Genomic DNA, 18,851 nt, shown 5'->3' with positions numbered 1-18,851 from the left:
ACATATTGGAAGACTCTCCTTGACACCTGAAGGATTAAATTACTTGAATGAACATGAGCACCAATGTGCCCCCGACTCTGTCCATCCCCATCCTAGAAGCCGTTCTCCGGTCCAGCAGAGACAGGAGGGGGACATTGCTTGTTCTCCTTCCTCTCAGGGTTCCCTGGGAAATTTCCCTCCAGCTGGTTCAGACTCTGAGATAGAGAAGCCAGCATCATGCCCTCCTCCCTAGCTGAACATTTTACTTGGCTCTCCACGGATGCTTCTCTGAAGGGGGACCTGCCCAGGAGACCCCGGAATCAGCCTTGTCTGTTGAGCTAAACTAAACTCTCCCCATAACTAGCTGGACCTCAGCGAGGCAGGCCACAAAAACGGAATATATCTTTGAGCTGACAGTGCTCCTCACCTAGGAGTGAGCCCATGCTGACCCAAGCACACTCTCAACTCATTCCCTTCCAAAGGGGTCAGTTTGGGGGCCAGGGAACAGCAGCCTGTGACTCCCGGGGCCTGCAGGGGAGGGATTGGGGGGGAGTGCTCTAATCTGTTGAGTTAAACAAATAATTTACTCAAGTGATCCTCAGACTGTTTACCCACACTATTCATTCATTCAGCTTGGAAGGGCCTGCTGGTTACTAGCTGGTCGTAACAGAAGGCAAAATTGGCCCTAGCCTAGAGTGGCTTTTGTAATTCTTGTGGGAATAATTGAGCACATAAATCACTACAAGGTGCTGGCATTGGTTCTATTATGTTTCCAGCTCCTGTGGTCGTCCTACCAGCTGCCATAGACTTACAGCCTGTTGCAACAGCAGTCTCACTTCATATCTGTAATCTAATAATTTGAGGGAGGACGGATGGACCTATGGTCCCATTGGAAGGCCAATCGAGGAACCTCATCCCAGCCGCGTAGCTTGGTGCCTTCGATAAATCAGCAAGCATTTTTCCTGTATCCCCAGAAAGAGTCTGCCCTTCCACATGAGCCGGTGCCCGTACCCCACGGACTTTCTCAAATTTGTTCTTCGTGGAGCTGCCAAGCTGTTTCCTAAAATGCAGCTCTGAACGTGTTGCCCTGAATAGGGATTCAGTGACTCCAGTGGTCCCGTGGTTTTGCTAGAATAAAATATTGTTACATATTTATCTCTCCTTTTTAAAAAGAAACATTTTTGTGTGCTTTTGTGATATACATAATTCTTAGCCCAATGGTTCTTGAACACAGTTGTAGTGAATAAACATTTATTAAGCACCTATTTATTAAGTACCTATTAAGTGTGAGATGAAGGGTCAGGCACTGTACTAAATGCTAGGATACAAATAAGAAAAGACAATTGCTGTTCTTGTAATAGCAGAAAACAATACAGATGCAAAACTATAACTTATGAATCAGTTAATGCACACATAGAGAATGTTCAGAATTTTCTTGCCTACAAATCTGTGCCCTGAGAGTATGTGTCAGAAATGGGCTGGATCTCGGGCTTTCCAGGCTGCCCACTGTACGTCCCTGCCTCCCCACTAGAATGTGCCTCGATAAACATCTTGGAGTGGGACCTTAGCACTTTGATGCTTTTATAGAAGAGATTATTGTAAGAAAGAATATAGCCCGATCAGAAATGTCGGGGTGACTTGTCAGCAGAAGTGAAGGATACTTGCCATCCATTGAAATTCCCTCACGGAGATTTTTAGCAGAGAGAGCACATTGTGAGGTTATGGGTCATTCTAGAAATATTCCTGTGTCTATTACCATGTGAAGGTACTAGTACAAAAGGGAGGGGTGTGCGGTGTCAGGGCCTCCCCCACCAAGATTGTCGTTATTTTGTCGTTATTCACTTGTTTCAGTTGTGCACAAGTCTTTGTGACCCCATTTGGGGGGTTGTTGGCAGAGACACTGGAATGGTTTATCATTTCCTTCTCCAGCTCATTGTACAGATGAGGAAACTGAGGCTGACAGAGGGGACTTATCCAGAGTCACACAGCCAGGAAGTGTCTGAGGCCAGATTTAAACTCAGAAGGATGAATCTTCCTGATTTTAGGCCTGGCACTCTATCCATTGTACCACCTAGCTGCCCAGATTACCCTGTGAGGGGTTTGTAAATGCTCATATAGCATCTCCCGGGTCAGAACATCTACTCCCCAAAGACCTGACACCTAAAGGGACTTATTCAAAGCTGGGTGATTGACTGATGCTCAAGGACATGGTTGGAAAACCCGGAACCAGAATAAGGGCTTTCATGCTGCTTTATTTCTCCCTCCCCCATCCTACTTGTCCCCTGGCATGAGGAAATAAATCTGTAAATCCGTCTTCTTGCTGCCCTCTCCTCTACTTCCAGGCGTCATCCGTCTGCTCAGCATTGTTAAGATTAGCAAATCATCAATAGCTTTACCTGGCAGGGAGATGAACCCGAAGCATTAACTCATATTTATCCAATTGGGGGACTGGCTTTCTAACTCACAGATTACTGAACTTGGAGACAGTGCTTTGGACAACAAAGAGCTGATTGTGAGGGGGGGGAGGATTTCAGGATAAGGGTGAGGACAAAATTGAGAAGAGCTTAGTTAATCAAGCTCTGGGTTGTTTTTATTGGGGATAAAGTGGATCGGGAAGATGTCAGTTCTAAGAAGCAGGAGACTCTCTTACATGGCAGTGTCAGGTGCTTAACAAATGATGATGGCTCCTGAAACAGCTACTATTCTTATCCCTTAATAACCATGGGAAATGATGGGTTTAGTAGAACATAAGAATCTAATCAGGAGAGCTGGGCAGGGTCCTGACCGACCCTCAAGAGACCCTTCGGAATCTCAGCTTTCTAGTCTGGAAAAGCAGGCCATTATTCTAGATGACTGAAGAGAAGGCTGCTCAATGGTGGGTGTCTATTTATTTTTGTCACTAGAGCTAAGCCTAGGTCAGTGGGTGGAGTTCCCTCTGCTGACAATGGAGTTCAGATATTTATGGAGCCATGTTTTTTTTGGGGGGGGGGGCTGTAAACAAAAGTTTTAAGAAGGGGATTCAGTCCCAAAGAATTTGTAGACTTTTTGAAATGAATGAAATACTTAAGAGATAATTTTAAAATAATCTAATGCATTAACAGTGAAAAGTAGTTCTCTACAAATGCTTTAGGGTCATAGATCATGGAGTAAAGGCTTGAGGGGAGTGGGCCATGGTGAAGGCAGCCTTGGAGGGAGTGAAGGAGGGGCTCTACCCAGAGTAGAAGAGAAAAGCAGCAGAAGGTGTAAACCAAAGTGGGCCATGGTGGGAGAGAAGGGAGGTTTGTATAGCAGAAGGCCCCAATTTGGTTTGGTCAAGATAGACGAAGAAGAAAAAGAGAGGAGGTAAACTCTTTCTGTTCAGGGAAATGAGCTTTAATAATAAGAGCTGGTGTTTATGTAGTTCCTGCTAGAGGCATGAAAAGTGCTCATTTGATTCTTTTCTACCACCCTGGGAGCTAGTTCCTATTATTATTCCTATTTTACAGTTGAGGAAACCAAGGCAGACAGAGAGGTTAAGTGATGTTGCCCCAGGTCCTCACAATTGTTGTTTATTATTGATCACATATTGATCGTGTTATTGATCATATTGAGCCATCACATTCATTGACACAGAAGCCATCTGTCATCATTATTCTTGGGAAATCACCTTTTAGTTTGGAGCACAGCCACAAGTCTCTAGTTGGGTGGAAGGAAGCAATTAATCAAGGTGTTGAAGGGAGAACGATCATCTGAGGCAAGGAGGAAGGAGCAGTTCCTTGGCATAGGGCACTACCTGGGTAAAGAAAGGCACAATAATAGGAAATGAGTATTGTGTATGGGCAACAGAAAACCTCCCCTCTTGGCTGAATCAGAGCATAATTAGGGAGCCATGTATCCCGCATTCCTCTGCTCAATAAAGGAGGTTCAATTTGATCCAGAGACAACTGGGAGCCATTGGAATATAATAAGTGAGAGTGGAGGGGGGTGACATGAATCAGATCTCTGCTAGCAGGGCCTTTGCCCAGGCTGTGCCCATGCTTGGAGCACCTTCCTTCCCTCATCTAGTTTCCTTCAGAACTGAGCCCATCTCCCCTTCCTCATGAGACCTTTCCTGCTTGCTCCTGCTTACTGAAATGATCTTGTGCTTACTTCTCTGTGTATCCCCTTCTCTGTGGAGACACATTTCTCAGGAGAAGAATGCCAGCTTCTTGAGAGCTCGGTTTCTTCCTCATCTGTAAATGAAATGAGGCCTTGGTGTTTACTGCTTCCTGCAATGAGGGAATGATCTACAAGCACCTTGTAGATGTCTGTTATTTACAGGAGCCATGTTCAGGGCCAGAGAGTGGCGACTGGAAAAGTGTCTGTCCATGGGATGGCGTGGAGAAGGGGAGATCATTTAGGAAACTGTCTGACTATGAGAGGGAGGAAGGCCTGGACCATGGGGGGTAACAATAGAAACATTGAGGAAGGAGCGGGGCCAAGAGAAGGGTCCAAATGCGAATAAAGGGAGGTATTACCACAGGTAGAGATAGGAAGCATGGGTGCTGGGACCACTAGGATGCTATTCAGTGGCAATGAGTGATGGAGAAAGTTTGGGGCAACAGGAGAGGGAACTGGGGGAGTTTTTAACATTTGATTTTCAAGTATTAATGGAGAGTCTCAGTGGGCACCAATTTTAAAGGAAGGAGCCAGGATGAGTCTGATTTCACTGGGCCAAGGAACTCCCAGATGCAGAATTCCTCCACCAAGGCAGGTCTGCCCCCTTCTCGGTGGGATAAAGGGCTTGGCCAGGGTCACACAATCAATATCGATGTGAGAGGGGGGCCTTGAACTTGGGTCTTCCTGACTGTGAGGCTGACCCAGTTAATAGGCACTTCAGCCATGAGTAATCTGTACTTAATGAATGTTAATTGTCCATCCAAGGAGTCCAAAGTCTGAGGGTGGGAGTGGAAAAGGCTCTTGAAGGAAACCAACAGAAAATATAGCTCTATAAAAACATTGGAAAGGAAACCAAAGAGTATCATGCCAAACACGGGTGAGAAAAGCCCATTCTCCTGAACTGACCTTAGGAAGGAGGAGGAAATGGGAAGGAGGAAGGGCTTGGTGGACAGCCATCAGCTCCACCTTGATCTCGTTAAGCTAATCAGTGGGATCCATTCACTGTTTATCTCACCACAGTACTTACTGTCCACACCTGCTATGACAGACATCTGTCTGCCAATGCTGCTCAGACTTGGGTGATTATCAAATAATCCACTAAAGGAGGCAGCGAGGGGGCACAGTGGATAGAGCACCAACCCTGAAGTCAGGAGGACCTGAGTTCAAATGTGACCTAGCTGTGTGACCCTGGGCAAGTCACTTAACCCCAATTGCCTCAGCAAAATAATAAGTATAATTTAAAATACCATAATTGGTATTTATATTGTATACCTTGAAAACATCATTATCTCATTTGATTCTTAACCCCCATTGTACAGAGAGGGAAAGTGACCGAGAGCTTTCCTCTCGGGGAATAGTCTTGTATTTGCTTATCTGTGTAAATGTTGCATGTCCCCTGTGGGGCCAGAGAGGGCCGGGAGAGCGTTTGGTTTGCAGAATGCCGACATTGCTTAGTAAATGCTTGCTGAAAAACAACGCCGGTCCGAGGGCTTCTCACCGCTCGTGCAGATCCAGCAGCAGGTGGGTGAGCCAGCCCTTGGTGGCGGTTGGCAGGGGAGGCAGGGGGAAGGAGGCCGCTTTCCTTCTAACTCTTCCTTCCTCCGGCCAAAAGGAAACTGAAAGTCCTTCTCGGGCCCTGAAAGACCATTGCTTTGCTTTTGAGGAAGTGAGACTAACAGGGCTGGAGGGTTACAGTCCTCCCGGAAGGGCTAGAGTGTAGCACATCCCCAGGAAACAGTAACAAGGCCGGGGCAACATTGTAGCCAACAGGGGCATGTGGGAAGCTGGGAGCCTAAGCTCTTGTCTCTTCTGGCGCCCCCTCTGGTTCCTCTGTGCTACAGCAAGGCTCCTAGCAGCTGGTTAAACAGTAATCGGCCACAGCCCCTTTCATTTCAGATGGCACCGGGCAAAGTTCTCCCTGCCACCTGCCTTATTTTTATGGCACTGCATCACAAGGAGGGGCCGGACTCATTTAACGCAGTAAACATTTATTGGAGGCAGGTGCCTGGGCCAGAATGCCGGCACTTGGGGGTTCAAATCCTGCCCCTGCCCTTCCTAGCGATGTGACTCTAGCCAAGGCAGGCGCGTGCCTCAGTTTCCCCATCTGTGAAGAGAGAGGGCTGGGCCAGACGAAGTCAGGGTGCAACAGCTCTCGGTCTGGGGGTTGCGTTTGCTGCTTGTCTCCAGCCCAGCTGTCACTACTCTCTCACAAAAGGCGAGTGTTTCACTGGGGAGACAAAGACAATAAATGGGATGGTTTTTGCCTTCAAGGAATTTCCATTCTCCTGGGAAGGATCTAAATGCCAGGCCATGCCACGTGTTCCTAGGTAAACACTAACACATGCAAATGCATCACATGCAAATAGGAGAGTACTGTGGAAGAGGGAAATGAGGTGTTCCTCCAATAAGAGAATTTATTGTCTCTTTCCCTTTGCCAGCACGGATTTAGTGATCAGGTCAGTCAGTAAACACTTGCTCCCTGCCTCATTCTGGGCTGAGATCCATGCCCCAGTGGGGTAAAGGGCACGGGGTGGGGGTAGGGGGGACTACCATTGTAAGCTCGAAGTTTTATGGAGCTGGAAGGTGCCTTATGGGAGAGAGGGTGGTTGTGGTGAGCTGAGGTTGGCTGAGGTCACTCAAGCAACTCTCCAACTAGTAGTGTTTAGTAAGTGTATCCTGTCTACACAGCAAGCACCAAGCTTCTGTTCTCTGGAGGACACCGCAGGCATATGGATAAGCAGGTACAAAGCATACACAAGGTGATTTGGGGAGTGGGGAAGGAGAGGAGAGAGTCCTGGGGGGACGAGAAAAGGCCACAAAGCCTTGTCGATGGATACTTCCGGGTTGGGGATAAAGCCGGTCCAAAGTCAGCTTGTTTCTTATGAAGAACCCAATGAGAAGTCCGGTTTAACAGTACCTGAAAGGAAGCAGTGTGTAGTAAGTCTGGTCTAGGTAAGCTGGAGTCAGTAGAGAAGTTGGCAGGCCAAAGGGAGGTAAGAGGGAGCCATGGGGTCTTTAAAAAGGGGGAAGACATGAGGCAGGGAGCCCACTGAGAAGCTCATGTAATAGGCAAGGTGAGAGGCCCTGTGCCAGAGGAATGGCACTGTGGGTGGACACGTGTGCTATGGATGCAGAGGGGATGTGGGAGTACTCTAGTCAAGGCTTGGCCACTGACTGGATGGGGGAGAGTCACTTTGCCCAGGTTGTCTGCTTTTGTCGATCTCTTTCCTTGTTTTCTCAGAGTCTGAATAGCTCATCTGCTAATGGGTGACCATTTGCAGTAATTGGCTTTTTCAGAATGGCTTCACTTTTCTTTGGTTTTTAAGTGGTTCTTTAGATCAGTGGGAAGATTTCTTTCTGCTTTTTCACCCTGCTCTCAGGGCTCTTTGCTTTCTCTCTTGTTTTCAATTCATCCATTATCGATGACTTATGCCCTACATTGGAAAGGTGTTTATGGAGAGGTGGAGGGAGGGCACTGACCTGGGGAGTACTGGCAGTTGCCGGAAGAACAAGCACCCAGATGATGGTTGGGCTATTCTAAAAGAAGCTCACCTTGACCGGCTGTGACTCCCACAGTAGTGGGTGGTTCTAGGTCAGCCATAGAGTCTCTGAAACTTTTTTGGTGATGGTGTGTTGATGTGGACTGAGTACCGAGGGTGGTCTAACAGCCAGCCCCAGATACATGGCAATATATTCTATATATCCTAATCAGTATTATAAACATATATGTAATATAGTGTGTATATAACCTATGTTATATATATATGTTACATATATGAACCTATGTTATATATTAATATAAATACATATTTGTCACTGATGGGTCTCAAACCCAGGTCTTCCTAGCTTCAAAATCGGGTCTCCATTTAGTATGCCATATTGCCTTTTTAAATATTTGATTAATTTAATTGAAAGAGACAATGGACATGGCCTTTCGCAGTAAGTGCTCAGGGGAAGTTCCAGATTTAGTAAGAGTCAACCCCAAAGGTAATGTAAGGTTTCAAGGCCAGGTGCCTTCAAGAGTTGGCCAATTGACCTGGGTTGGGTGCTAGGGAAGGACCTTGGGGGACCTGTTTCCAGTTCCTGATTCAATTTATCTAAAAAAAAATATACTGGACAGACATATAGTTGAGGCAAAGAGGCTCTATATGGAGAGTATGTGTAAGTGTTAGTACTGCCTCTAGTTCTATTAAAGGGAATGTTTTTAAAATCAGCATTCTCATAGGGGAATAGCAAAACAATTCAGAAATTTCTTAATTTTAGTGTTGAGTTTTCCCAGAATGAGGACAAGATTCTTTCTTGTAATTATTTTCACCCCTCTTCTTTTGGCAGGGTACTGAATAAAGATGGCGGAAGCTCACCAAGCCGTAGCCTTCCAGTTCACGGTCACTCCGGATGGAATTGACCTCCGTCTGAGTCATGAAGCGCTGAAGCAGATTTACCTCTCAGGCCTCCACTCGTGGAAGAAGAAGTTCATCCGATTCAAGGTCTTTGTCTTTCAATCAATGGTGCTTTAGAAGATGAGTGTTAGGACATGAGAAAAAGTATTTAGAATCACCAAAGTTTGAATTGGAGGATCCCTAGAAATCCTCCATTTTCTCAGTCTTCATATTGTGTTTATTGTTCTTATTTGTCTCCAGCGCTCTTTGGAAACTCTGGGAGAATACAGTTTAAATAGTGAGTTGGGGCCACTCATTTGGAAAATTCAACAATGGTATCAACACAGGGTTGACCTGAAAAAGCCAGAAAGTGTGAGAGCCTTGGTTTTAAGGAAAACTCATTTCACTCAATCTCCCCTTGAGGGAATGATGGATTATCAAGGCTTTGTGTACACAGGAATCTCGAGGCAGAACTTTTCAGATTCAAGGAAATCCTGTGTTTCTCTCTTGGCTGTGTGGGACATTGCAGCTTAAAGACTTTGCAAATAACCCCCAGGGTCTCCAACTCTGTGACTTCAAAAAGTTATTATGATCTAAGAAACATAAAAGACTACACTGATGACCAGTTTAATTTAGAAAGCAAGAGAAGTCTGAAGTCCCACTTTTTAAAAAATAAAAACATGTACTGACTTCGCTTTTTCAGATTAATCCTTCCCACATCCTTGTTAGGAAAAGAAGTAATATATCCTACTATCCCCATTGTACGGATGAGGAACCTAAGCCTGAGAATTAAAAAAAAAAGACAGAAGGTTTACACAAAGGCTTAAATTCACTATTGGTTGTTGTTCTTAGGTTCTGTTTCTTCAGCCAGGTAAATTTAATTATTCCTCAGTGGGAATGCTTATTTAAGCTCACTGGGTTTTCTTAATCAGCTGAGCCAATGAAAGTAAAAACAGCAGACCAAAGAGCCAGTGTGCCCAATCTGAGAGCTTTATCAGAGGTTCCTGAAGAAGTGTGGGACTCTCTGTTGTGCCTGTGATGGAGGCTGCCCCCGGGGTTAGGTGGTTTGAGGTTTATACTGATGGAGGGTGGAAAGGTAAAACTAGTCCCTAACAATGAATAATCAGAAAATCACCAGCATTTTTTTGGGAACACATCCAGACTTTGCTATTACGAGGGACCCACGAACCCCCTTTTGTCCAACTGGGGATTCTTGCCTTGGGTTCAGAGTGAGTGACCTAGTGCCCAGCGAGGGGCCAGCGAAAGGCAACTCTAGGTCACCCTTGGATCAAGATAAGCTGCTTAGAAATGCCAGGGTCTTGTGATACCTTGAGTGAAAGCAGAGCTTACTGGTCTCCAAAGCTACCTCTGTGTGTTTATTTTTAGAATGGAATCATCACAGGCGTGTATCCTGCAAGCCCATCCAGCTGGCTTATTGTGGTGGTGGGGGTGATGTCAACCATGTACGCAAAAGTTGATCCTTCCTTAGGAATAATAGCAAAGATCAATCAAACTCTTGGAACAACGTAAGTGGGAATTTCATGCTTTAAATTCTCCTGTGCTAATGAGTTTTATATGCTGACATCAACCCTTTGAAGTTGATAAAGATGACTAAAATCCCATGGATTTTGATTTAAGATGTTTAGCTCATTTTTCCGTGTTTTGTCTTGTCATTTGTTTGTTCTAATGGAGCAGCCTCTCTTACTGCTTTTCTTTTTGGAATCAGACTAGGTCCTCCGCAGCATGAGGTAGGGGTCTCAACCAAAAGAGGCTGCCACTGGAGATACTGAGGAGGAGTTGGTTCCTGGTACTGAGCTTTCCTTGGCATCATAGTGTCCAGTTCTAGAATTCTTAGGAGCTCTGATTGCCCCGAGGCATCCTTGGGGAGGTCTTCCCAAAGCTGAGGGGGCAGCTCTAGAACCACCTTATTGTTTTAGCTTTCTGAATTTGCAGGGTTCATACAGACTCTGGGAAGATTGTGGTGAATGATTGTGATGGAGGCCTTTGGGCATTTTGGGGTGTGTCCTGTTTTTGAGGTGACACGGGCAATGATTTCTGGATTTCTTTGTGTATACAAGTTTGTAGTGATGGCAAGTTAGATAGCAAGGTGTTGATCCAAGGCAATCCCAATAAATTTTGGATAGAAAAATGCCATCTACATCCAGAAAAGCAACTATGGAGACTGAATGTAAATCAACACATGTTGTGTTCATTTCTTTCTTATGTTTTTATGGTTTTTCCCTTTTGTTCAGATTTTTCTCTCCCAGCATGATTCATAAAGAAATGTATATTAATATAAATAAATAAAACAATAAGGAGAGCAAGGTATTGAGTCATTCCAGGATTAGGAAGGGTTTAGTTCCCCAATCCTCTGCCATACTGAGACCACCTTCAGAAGATTGTGTTCAGTTCTGGGCACCAGACTTTAGGAAAGATATGTTTATCTGGGGAGCAGTCAGAGGGCCATAACCAGTAATCAGCAATCAGTCGTGAATCAGTGATCTCAAGGTCATGCCGCATGAAATTCTGGTGAAGGAGTCTAGGGTGTGATAGCTGTCTTCAAGTGTTTAAAGAGCTTTAAAATTTTATTCTTTGTGAATCCTGAGGGCAAAGCTGAGAGCAGATTTAGGCTCAACATTCTGCGACACTAGATTTGGGCATTCAGTTAGAGATGTCAGTGATAAGAATTAGGAACCTGTTGCATCTGGTTTCAGAATTCACTAGCCAAGCAGACACAGGGATCAGGGAAAGTCAGGAGACATAGAAAGTATAAGTTTGATTTTACAATCTATGAAGGTTTAGAAAGTAGAGATAGACAAAACAGCTGCCACCAGTCACCTTGAATAGATGAGCCTAATCAATGAAGCATCTTTTCCCATGATGAACGAGGCCGAGTTTTGCATGGTGACTGCTTTAGCCTTGGGTACATGCCAATTGCTCTTGTTTATCAAATGACACATTTCAGGTTCTTATTAATTTCTTATCCTTGAAGATTCTTGTGCAATTTGAATTGGCATTTGTTGCTACTTAAATTGCTTCCTGCGGGCTACTGAAGAGTCTCTTTCATTAACTGTGAAGCTCTGAGATCTGACAAGAACATTTCTCATGGAATTAACTTTAGATTCCTCCCTGTCTTTATCCTGTGCATTATCTTGATTTGTCCTCTGGTAAAGTTTTGTTTTGTTTAATTTCATGAAATGTGATATTTTAATTCTTTCAATTTATTTTTTCTTGGAGATAAATAATTCTCAGATCATCTTATGGAATTTTGTCTTCTAGATTTGTTGATTTGGTTTGTAGGGCTCTGAGGTTTTCTAGTTTTGAGATTTTTAAATGATTTACTTTTTTCCACCATCTCTGCTTTTTTCCTTTTTTCTGCTGGCTTATTTCTCCAGGCATTCTCCTAGCTTTTCTTTAAAGTTGTCTAGGTGTGAGTAGTTGAGGGCTTCCTTCTTTTTTCTCCATCTTAACATTGATGTCCTTCTTTTTTGTTAAACATTCTTGTTATTGTTTTAAGGGTATGCAATAGAACTTGGCTTAGGCGGGACTGTCTGTTCTGTCTTTTTGACAGAAGCTCCCCCCAATAGATTCCAAAAAGGAATCAAGACTTTTGGAAAGGCCCAAGATCCAGTGCTGAATCCTTCCCCCCTAGAACAAACCAAAGGAATTTCCCCGTTCCCTCTCTGTAGCAAATAATTCAGAGAAGGGGCACCTGGGATGATAAAACAATGGGAATCCCTAGAGGTAAGTGTTTTGTTTTCTGACTGACCACACCTCCCATGTGCAATGACCAAATATAAGAATATTATCTGTCCCTCCTCAAGACCACTCAGTTTAGGCCCACAGTGGGCAGTTGAACCTAGACAGAGGTAGAAAAGCTAGTGAACTAAAGATGGAAGTGCTGATCTTTCTCATTGTGATTTCCTTTCTTGTTCTCTTCCATCTAGCCCCATTAGCCTTTAATGTGTTCCTCACACAGAACATATTCTCTAGTTTCCATACCTTTGCACTGTCTGTCCCTAGACTGAAAGACACTCTTTCCAGGCCCATCTTTTGATAGAATCTCTTCTTTCAAGAAGTACTTCAGGCCCCACCTTATCATGACATTTTCTCTGATTCTCCCCAACTACTCCGTGACACCCCTCCCAAATTAACTTGTCTCTAACAGCTTTCCACGTTTATTCTCTTTGTAATTGTTTGGATTCTTGTTGTGTTGTGAATTACACATAACTCCATTTGTATTTATAGTCTTGGATCCTAGCACACAGTAAGCACTCAATAAAACCTTGTTGAGTTATTGCATATTTACATTTATAAGTATTGAAAGGTTGCAGAGTAACATACATAAAAAGAATGCTTGATTATTTCTTTTCTAGTTGACTATGTTATCAGATTCCAAGTTGGGTGTATGAGAATACAAGGCCATATGTGATAAAAAGTGTAATATGCTTTAAATCAGTCGTATCAAGTCCTGTAGCAATAGGGGCCACTGAACCATCCACAAACCGATTTAGAAAATCATATATTAATATTATCTATGTTTTAACTTATTTTGTTAAATATTTCCCCGTTAACATTTTAATCTAGTTCCTACCTCACATAGAAGTACTGGGCATAGTTGACATCTGTTTTAAATAGGTTTAAAGGATACAGAGGGATTTTATGGGTCATCTAGCTCATTTGGGTGTGAATATCTGTAGTGACTGGACTAAGTTAAGATAAAAGTTCCTTTTAAGAGCAGACTTAATTTGAGCTTGAAGATGACAATCGGAAAGTGAGCAGACTCTTCAACCTAATGACATGGACTGACCCTGTGGCCCAAGTCATTGCTAATGATGGGTGTGTCCCAACCCTAGAATATCAGTGTGTGTGGGAAAGGAGGATTTCAGGCAGAGAAATGATAACCTCACTCCTGTCCTCATGCACAAGGCTTCTGGAGACATGGGGACATGTCTGGTATGAGCCTGGAGCCTCAAATTAGTTGAGAAACATGGGTCCTTTCATCAACCAAAAATCGTATTGCACTCTTCTAGAAAGAAATTCAGGATTTCCTAAGGCTTGGATAGTCCTGTTATATGAGGCTCTATATTAAAAGGGTGTCAGCCAATGTTCCCTGGCCCAGGGTGGGACTCACACAGTCAAGCCAGTAACTCCACTGGTGACTCAATCTTAAGGAACATTCCTTCTTGAAGTTGCTGGAGGTTTCCAATTGTAGATGTGTGGGCTTGGTCATACACTGCTTGCTCAAATTGTGGCAGGCAATCTTTCCCATGGAGCGGATGAAAAAATTGCCAGTTTAATCTGAATTAGACCTTTGCTAATGTTGCTTTTTTAGATCAAGATTAAATGGAAGAGATTAGGCCATTGAAAGCTTATTATAATGTGAATATTTCTAAGATTTGTGCATTCCTTCCATTCACTAGGTGGAATGGATGGCGGTAGTCTCAGAAAAGGAGCCAGGCAGACTAGGGAAGGCCTCCTGGTGGGATGTAGGCCATGTTTTGAGGGGAGTTAAGAGAACAGGAGGTGTGGGGGAGGAAACATGCAAAGGAGATGATGGGGAACTGCATTTGAGAGCAGAGCAGCTGAACCTGCAAGTCCAAGGAGCAGACAACCACACTGGGAAGGGTTTTCAGTGCCAGATAGAGGTCTTGATAGTTGCTCTTGGAGGTCATAGGGAGCCACTGTAGGTTGTGTTAGGCAGCAGGAAGGAAGATGATATGGCCAAACTTATAATTAGTAAACTTTGGGGGTTGATTGTAGTATGGATTGGGATGGGGAAGACCTTGAAGGATGTAGGGAGACTAATTAGAAAACTTTTGCAATAGTCTAGGCAAGAGATGAAGAAACTGGTGGCTGTTGAGTGTGAAGACATGTTGTGATGTTTCAACACTGATTAAAAAATGGCACCAAGATTACCAGCCTGAGTGTCTGGGAGTATAGTGCTCTCAACAGTAACAAGGAAATTTGAAAGAGGGGAGGGTTTGGAAAGGAAAATAATCAGCTCTGTTTTAGACATGTTGAGGTTGAGATGCCGTCTATATCTGGTATTGTCAGTGTAAAGATCATTGAAACCAAAGAAGCTGATGAAATCACCATAGGGAATAGTGTAGGAAGAAAAGAAAAGAGGCTACAGCAGAGAATATTGGGTAATCACTACAGAGGAAAGAACAGAATCAAGAGAGCAGCATCGTGAAATCCTAAAGAAGCGTCAGGCGCTACACAAAAGTTAAGAAGCATGAAGACTGAGCAAAGACACTCAATTTTTTGATTAGGAAATCAGTGGCCACTTTGGAGAAAGTGATTTCAGTTAAAGAATGAGGTTGAAGTCAGACTACAGAGAATTATAAAGAGAATAAAAAAAAAAGAAGAAGAAGAAAAGAAGTAGAGTCACCTCAGGAGGAAGGTTTCTCAAGAAAGTTAGCCATCAAAGGGAAGAGAGAGGTATCTGAGTCACACATATGAAATCCAAAAATAACAAGATAGTTTCTCAAAGATCAGCTCATAGCCCCCACCACCCATTACATGTTTTAATTTTTTCTCATCCCTATGATTCTTCTTAGTGGAGAAAAATAGAAGCTGAAAAATGAGTTTTTATCTCTGCCTTCTTTTAGTCATTGGTCATCATCCCATCATCCCCAGGTAACAGCCCAGATCCTTCTTTGAATCTGGGCTTGCCAAATACTCTGGCTGAAGGACCCTTCCAAGGTATCCTTTGGTTTTCCTCATAGCCATGGGACATTCTGGGCTTTGGCACTCCTGTCATTAACATTATATGAACCTTGTGCCATTTTGTATTCACTCTTAGGAACCATCCCTCTTTGGTTCCCCATCTTATTTAGATCTGAGCTAGTAAGAGAGTTTCCTGTGTATCCACATCGGTGTCTTCAGACCACGACCATTTTTATTTTTCATTAGAATTGTTTCACTTATATATTCAGTCTTTTTAGGTTGACTTCCACTTCCTCCATAGAGTTCCTGTCCATACTTTTGTTGAACTCAGAAATCTGATCTCCTCAAAGCCAAGACCCACAGAAGAAAAGATGTGGCTTTTCTTTTCCTGTATTCCATGCTAGAATTTGCAATAGCCACTTTCCCTTTCTAGTGGGAATGTTACTTTTTAACAGAAACCATATTTCTAATAAATCTCTTTTTATAAAGTTCCTCTCTATAAGAAATATTTAATATGCTACTTTATTTCTCTAGCTTAGTTATTTTCCCCTAAGTTACATAATACAAGAAATCCAAAATACACATTTAAAAAATATCTTTTCTTGAAAAACAGATCCAAATGTTTTGCTTTTATACTGGGCTGGGAAAAATTGTAAAAAAAAAAAAAAAAGAAGAAGAAGAAGAAAAACAAATATTAAAAATAAATCAAAGCTAAGATTCTTTTTTATAGCCTTTTAAGGACTTGAGTTTTAAAATGGTTATTTTTATCAGAAAAAAAGTATTTCCTGTTTGAAATTTAATTAATCTCTAATTTGGGAAAGTTTAATTTTTTTTTTTTTGCAAATCTTTGAAGTTTTTTATGGAATGATATAGGTGATGATTATCTATATTTGCATATTTTAATATTAAAATTAACAATATAATCGTTTTATTTAAATTCTTTTCATTTAAATTTATTATATATTTTTATTTGTATACTGTGCATAATTATATATAACATAATTATGTAATATATTAAATTTATTTAAAATTAGTATTAAGAATACTGTATTACACACATCTATTATATCTAGGTTATATTGTAACACATGTAAAATGTATGGGATTACCTGCCATCGGGGGGAGGGAGTGGAGGGAGGGAGGGGATAATTTGGAAAAATGAATTAAAAATAAATAAATAAAGTTATGAGAGTTAAAAAAAAAAAAAAAGAATACTGTATTAAGAATAGATTAAAGTGCTAAATTATTTCTCTGCAATGGTCAGTTTTAAAAAAATATCACTTTGACCTAATTTGGAAACTCCACATTCAGAAAAAAATGATTGGATTTCTATGGTGATTGAATATATCCGTTGTTCATAGTGCATCCATAAAAATGGAGAAGAAAAGGGCATTAAGACTCAATGATTCCCTAGTTTTTTCTCCCTAATGACTACATTTGAGAGTCTATCTCAATCAAAGTCATAGCAAACAAAGAAGATTAGACAGACATGCTCAAGTGGGGTCAGTGAAAGTGATTTTGTTTTTCCTCTGGGGGGCAGCTCTGTCTGCCATCAAGGCCTCATGCTTTCAAAGGCACTAAATTCTGCCTTTGCGGTCACTTAATTAGTCTGACTGAAGTAAAGAAGGTACGACGAGCACTGGGTTAAGCATCATTGCCAGCTTGGGAAGAATGTATTTTGATTTCATGGAAGGAATCACAGAGCCCAGCTTGCTTCCCTGAATGGATGGCATCAGTGTTCTAGTTCTAGTGGGCTCTTCTCTCCCTTGGGGGCAGGAAGGCTTCTTTTCTTCGTGTTCTCGGTCACGGGGGGCTCGAGCACCCAATGCACCTTCTCACCTGGCTAATATGGAATTGTCCTGTCTGATTTGCAGGGGTTCTATGTCCACCCAGACCAAGAACATTGTCAGCGGCATTCTGTTTGGCACAGGGCTCTGGGTCACCCTCATCATGGCCATGCGGTACTCCTTAAAGATGCTGCTCTCCTACCACGGCTGGATGTTTGCTGAGCACGGCAAACTGAGCCGAGCAACTAGAATCTGGATGGTAATGTTGCTTGGCCAGAATGGCGCAGTCACACCGAGGCTGGGAGTGGGGGGGGGGGCTGTCAGAGCAACGGCTTCTGTGGGTCCCTCTGTCACATTTCCTTCCTTTTCCCATTCAAATATCATTGCCTTTCCTCCAGTCCTGACTTAGCACAAACTCATTCACTCAGGAGGGAGTTGTCTGTGGTCCTGAATGAGCCCTTCTTTTCTCCCCTCCAGCCATCTTTTGAATTCTTTCCAAAATTTGTAAAACTCTCCAACAAAATATGGGCTAAACTGTTTTTTAAAATAATAATGAAGTCCCAGGAATAAGAATTGGACTGGTTTGTGAATGGCAGGCACATGCAAGCACATATACACACACACGTGTACACAGCATCCAGCTTTCATGGACTGCTTTAGGGTTTGTGAGGCAGTGTACACATATCTCATTTATCCCCAGGTGAGGAAACTGAGGCTGAGGAAAGAGAAGAGACTTGTTCAGCTAGTAAACTGAACTATATATAATAGTTATTATTATATATAATATATTTATATATAACTATATATAATAATATAATACATATATAACATTATATATAGTTATATATGTATTATATTATTATATATTTATATATTATATATATATATATATATATATAAAGCAAATAAGAACTCTCATTTGTATCTTCCTAGCTTCAAGTCCAGCACTATTCTCTGTCATTTTGCCCTTAGAGATGACATCATCTTACTATTAACAGTGACATTATGTGATTTTCTTTCCATTTCAGCTACTGGACAGGGCAAAAGGGCCAGGTGGGGGCAAAGAGTGGGTAAAGTAGGGCCCAAGAGGTGTTTAGAAGGTAATTCACAAGTCTGAGTGGTTGCTCTTTGGAAGCTCCAACAAATGGGTTCCAGACCTCACCCCCTAGAGAACAGGAAACAAATATTTAAAGAAAAGACTAAAATACTTGAGGACTTAATTGTTTGATTTTTTTTTTTTCTTTAAAGATCTTGGCTAGAATTCAAATATATTGGAGTTTACAGGTAAAGTGAAGTTTATATAAATGCCATGGTCCAGGTAAACTTTTTTTTGCCTTATAAAAAGCGAGATCTCAAGAGGGAGATTCTGTATCAAAGCCCAGCAGAGGCCTGCCAACTATGTGGCTGCTCCCCCAAGCCCTAACTGCCCCCCTGACAGTGTGAAGGAGAAGTTATCACATCCTGACATGGCCAGGACTGGACTAGCTATACTCTTATAGCAATGCAAAGCCAAGCACTTCTGCGAAGCCATCAGAGAGTTCAGATATAACCTCAGATGCTTCTTGACCGTGTGAGCCTTACGCTGTGTTTGCCTCTGTTTCCTCATCTGTAAAACGGGGATAATAATAGAACCTACCTCCCAAGGCTGTTATGATGATCAAATGTGATCCTATCTGTAAAATGCTTAGTATGATATATTGTATTTAACATGTTTAACATGTATGGGACTCCCTGCCCTCTAGGGGAGGAGGTGGGGGGAGGAAGGGGAAATTTGGAACAGAAGTTTTTGCAAGGGTCAATGTTGAAAAATTACCCGTGCATATGTTCTGTCAATAAAAGCTAAAATAATAAAAAAAAATTTAAATGCTTAGTATAGTGCCTGACACATAGTAAGTGC

The 18,851-nt window shown here is 42.5% G+C and overlaps 1 protein-coding gene across 1 annotated transcript in view; it reads left to right on the top strand.

Moving 5' to 3' along the window:
- CPT1A (carnitine palmitoyltransferase 1A) overlaps positions 1 to 18,851 on the top strand; it is a 62,858-nt gene that overhangs the window by 11,782 nt on the left and 32,225 nt on the right. The window contains 3 exon segments of the mRNA XM_074273705.1: positions 8,449 to 8,603; positions 9,882 to 10,021; positions 17,042 to 17,213. Coding sequence (XP_074129806.1) covers positions 8,463 to 8,603; positions 9,882 to 10,021; positions 17,042 to 17,213 — 453 coding nt within the window. The 5' untranslated portion in view covers positions 8,449 to 8,462.

The sequence above is a fragment of the Sminthopsis crassicaudata genome, chromosome 6, assembly GCF_048593235.1.
Source record: "Sminthopsis crassicaudata isolate SCR6 chromosome 6, ASM4859323v1, whole genome shotgun sequence".
Taxonomy (NCBI): Eukaryota; Metazoa; Chordata; class Mammalia; order Dasyuromorphia; family Dasyuridae; genus Sminthopsis; species Sminthopsis crassicaudata.
The sequence above is the reverse complement of the archived record's forward strand: the minus strand, read 5'-3'. Positions and strand labels throughout refer to the sequence as shown.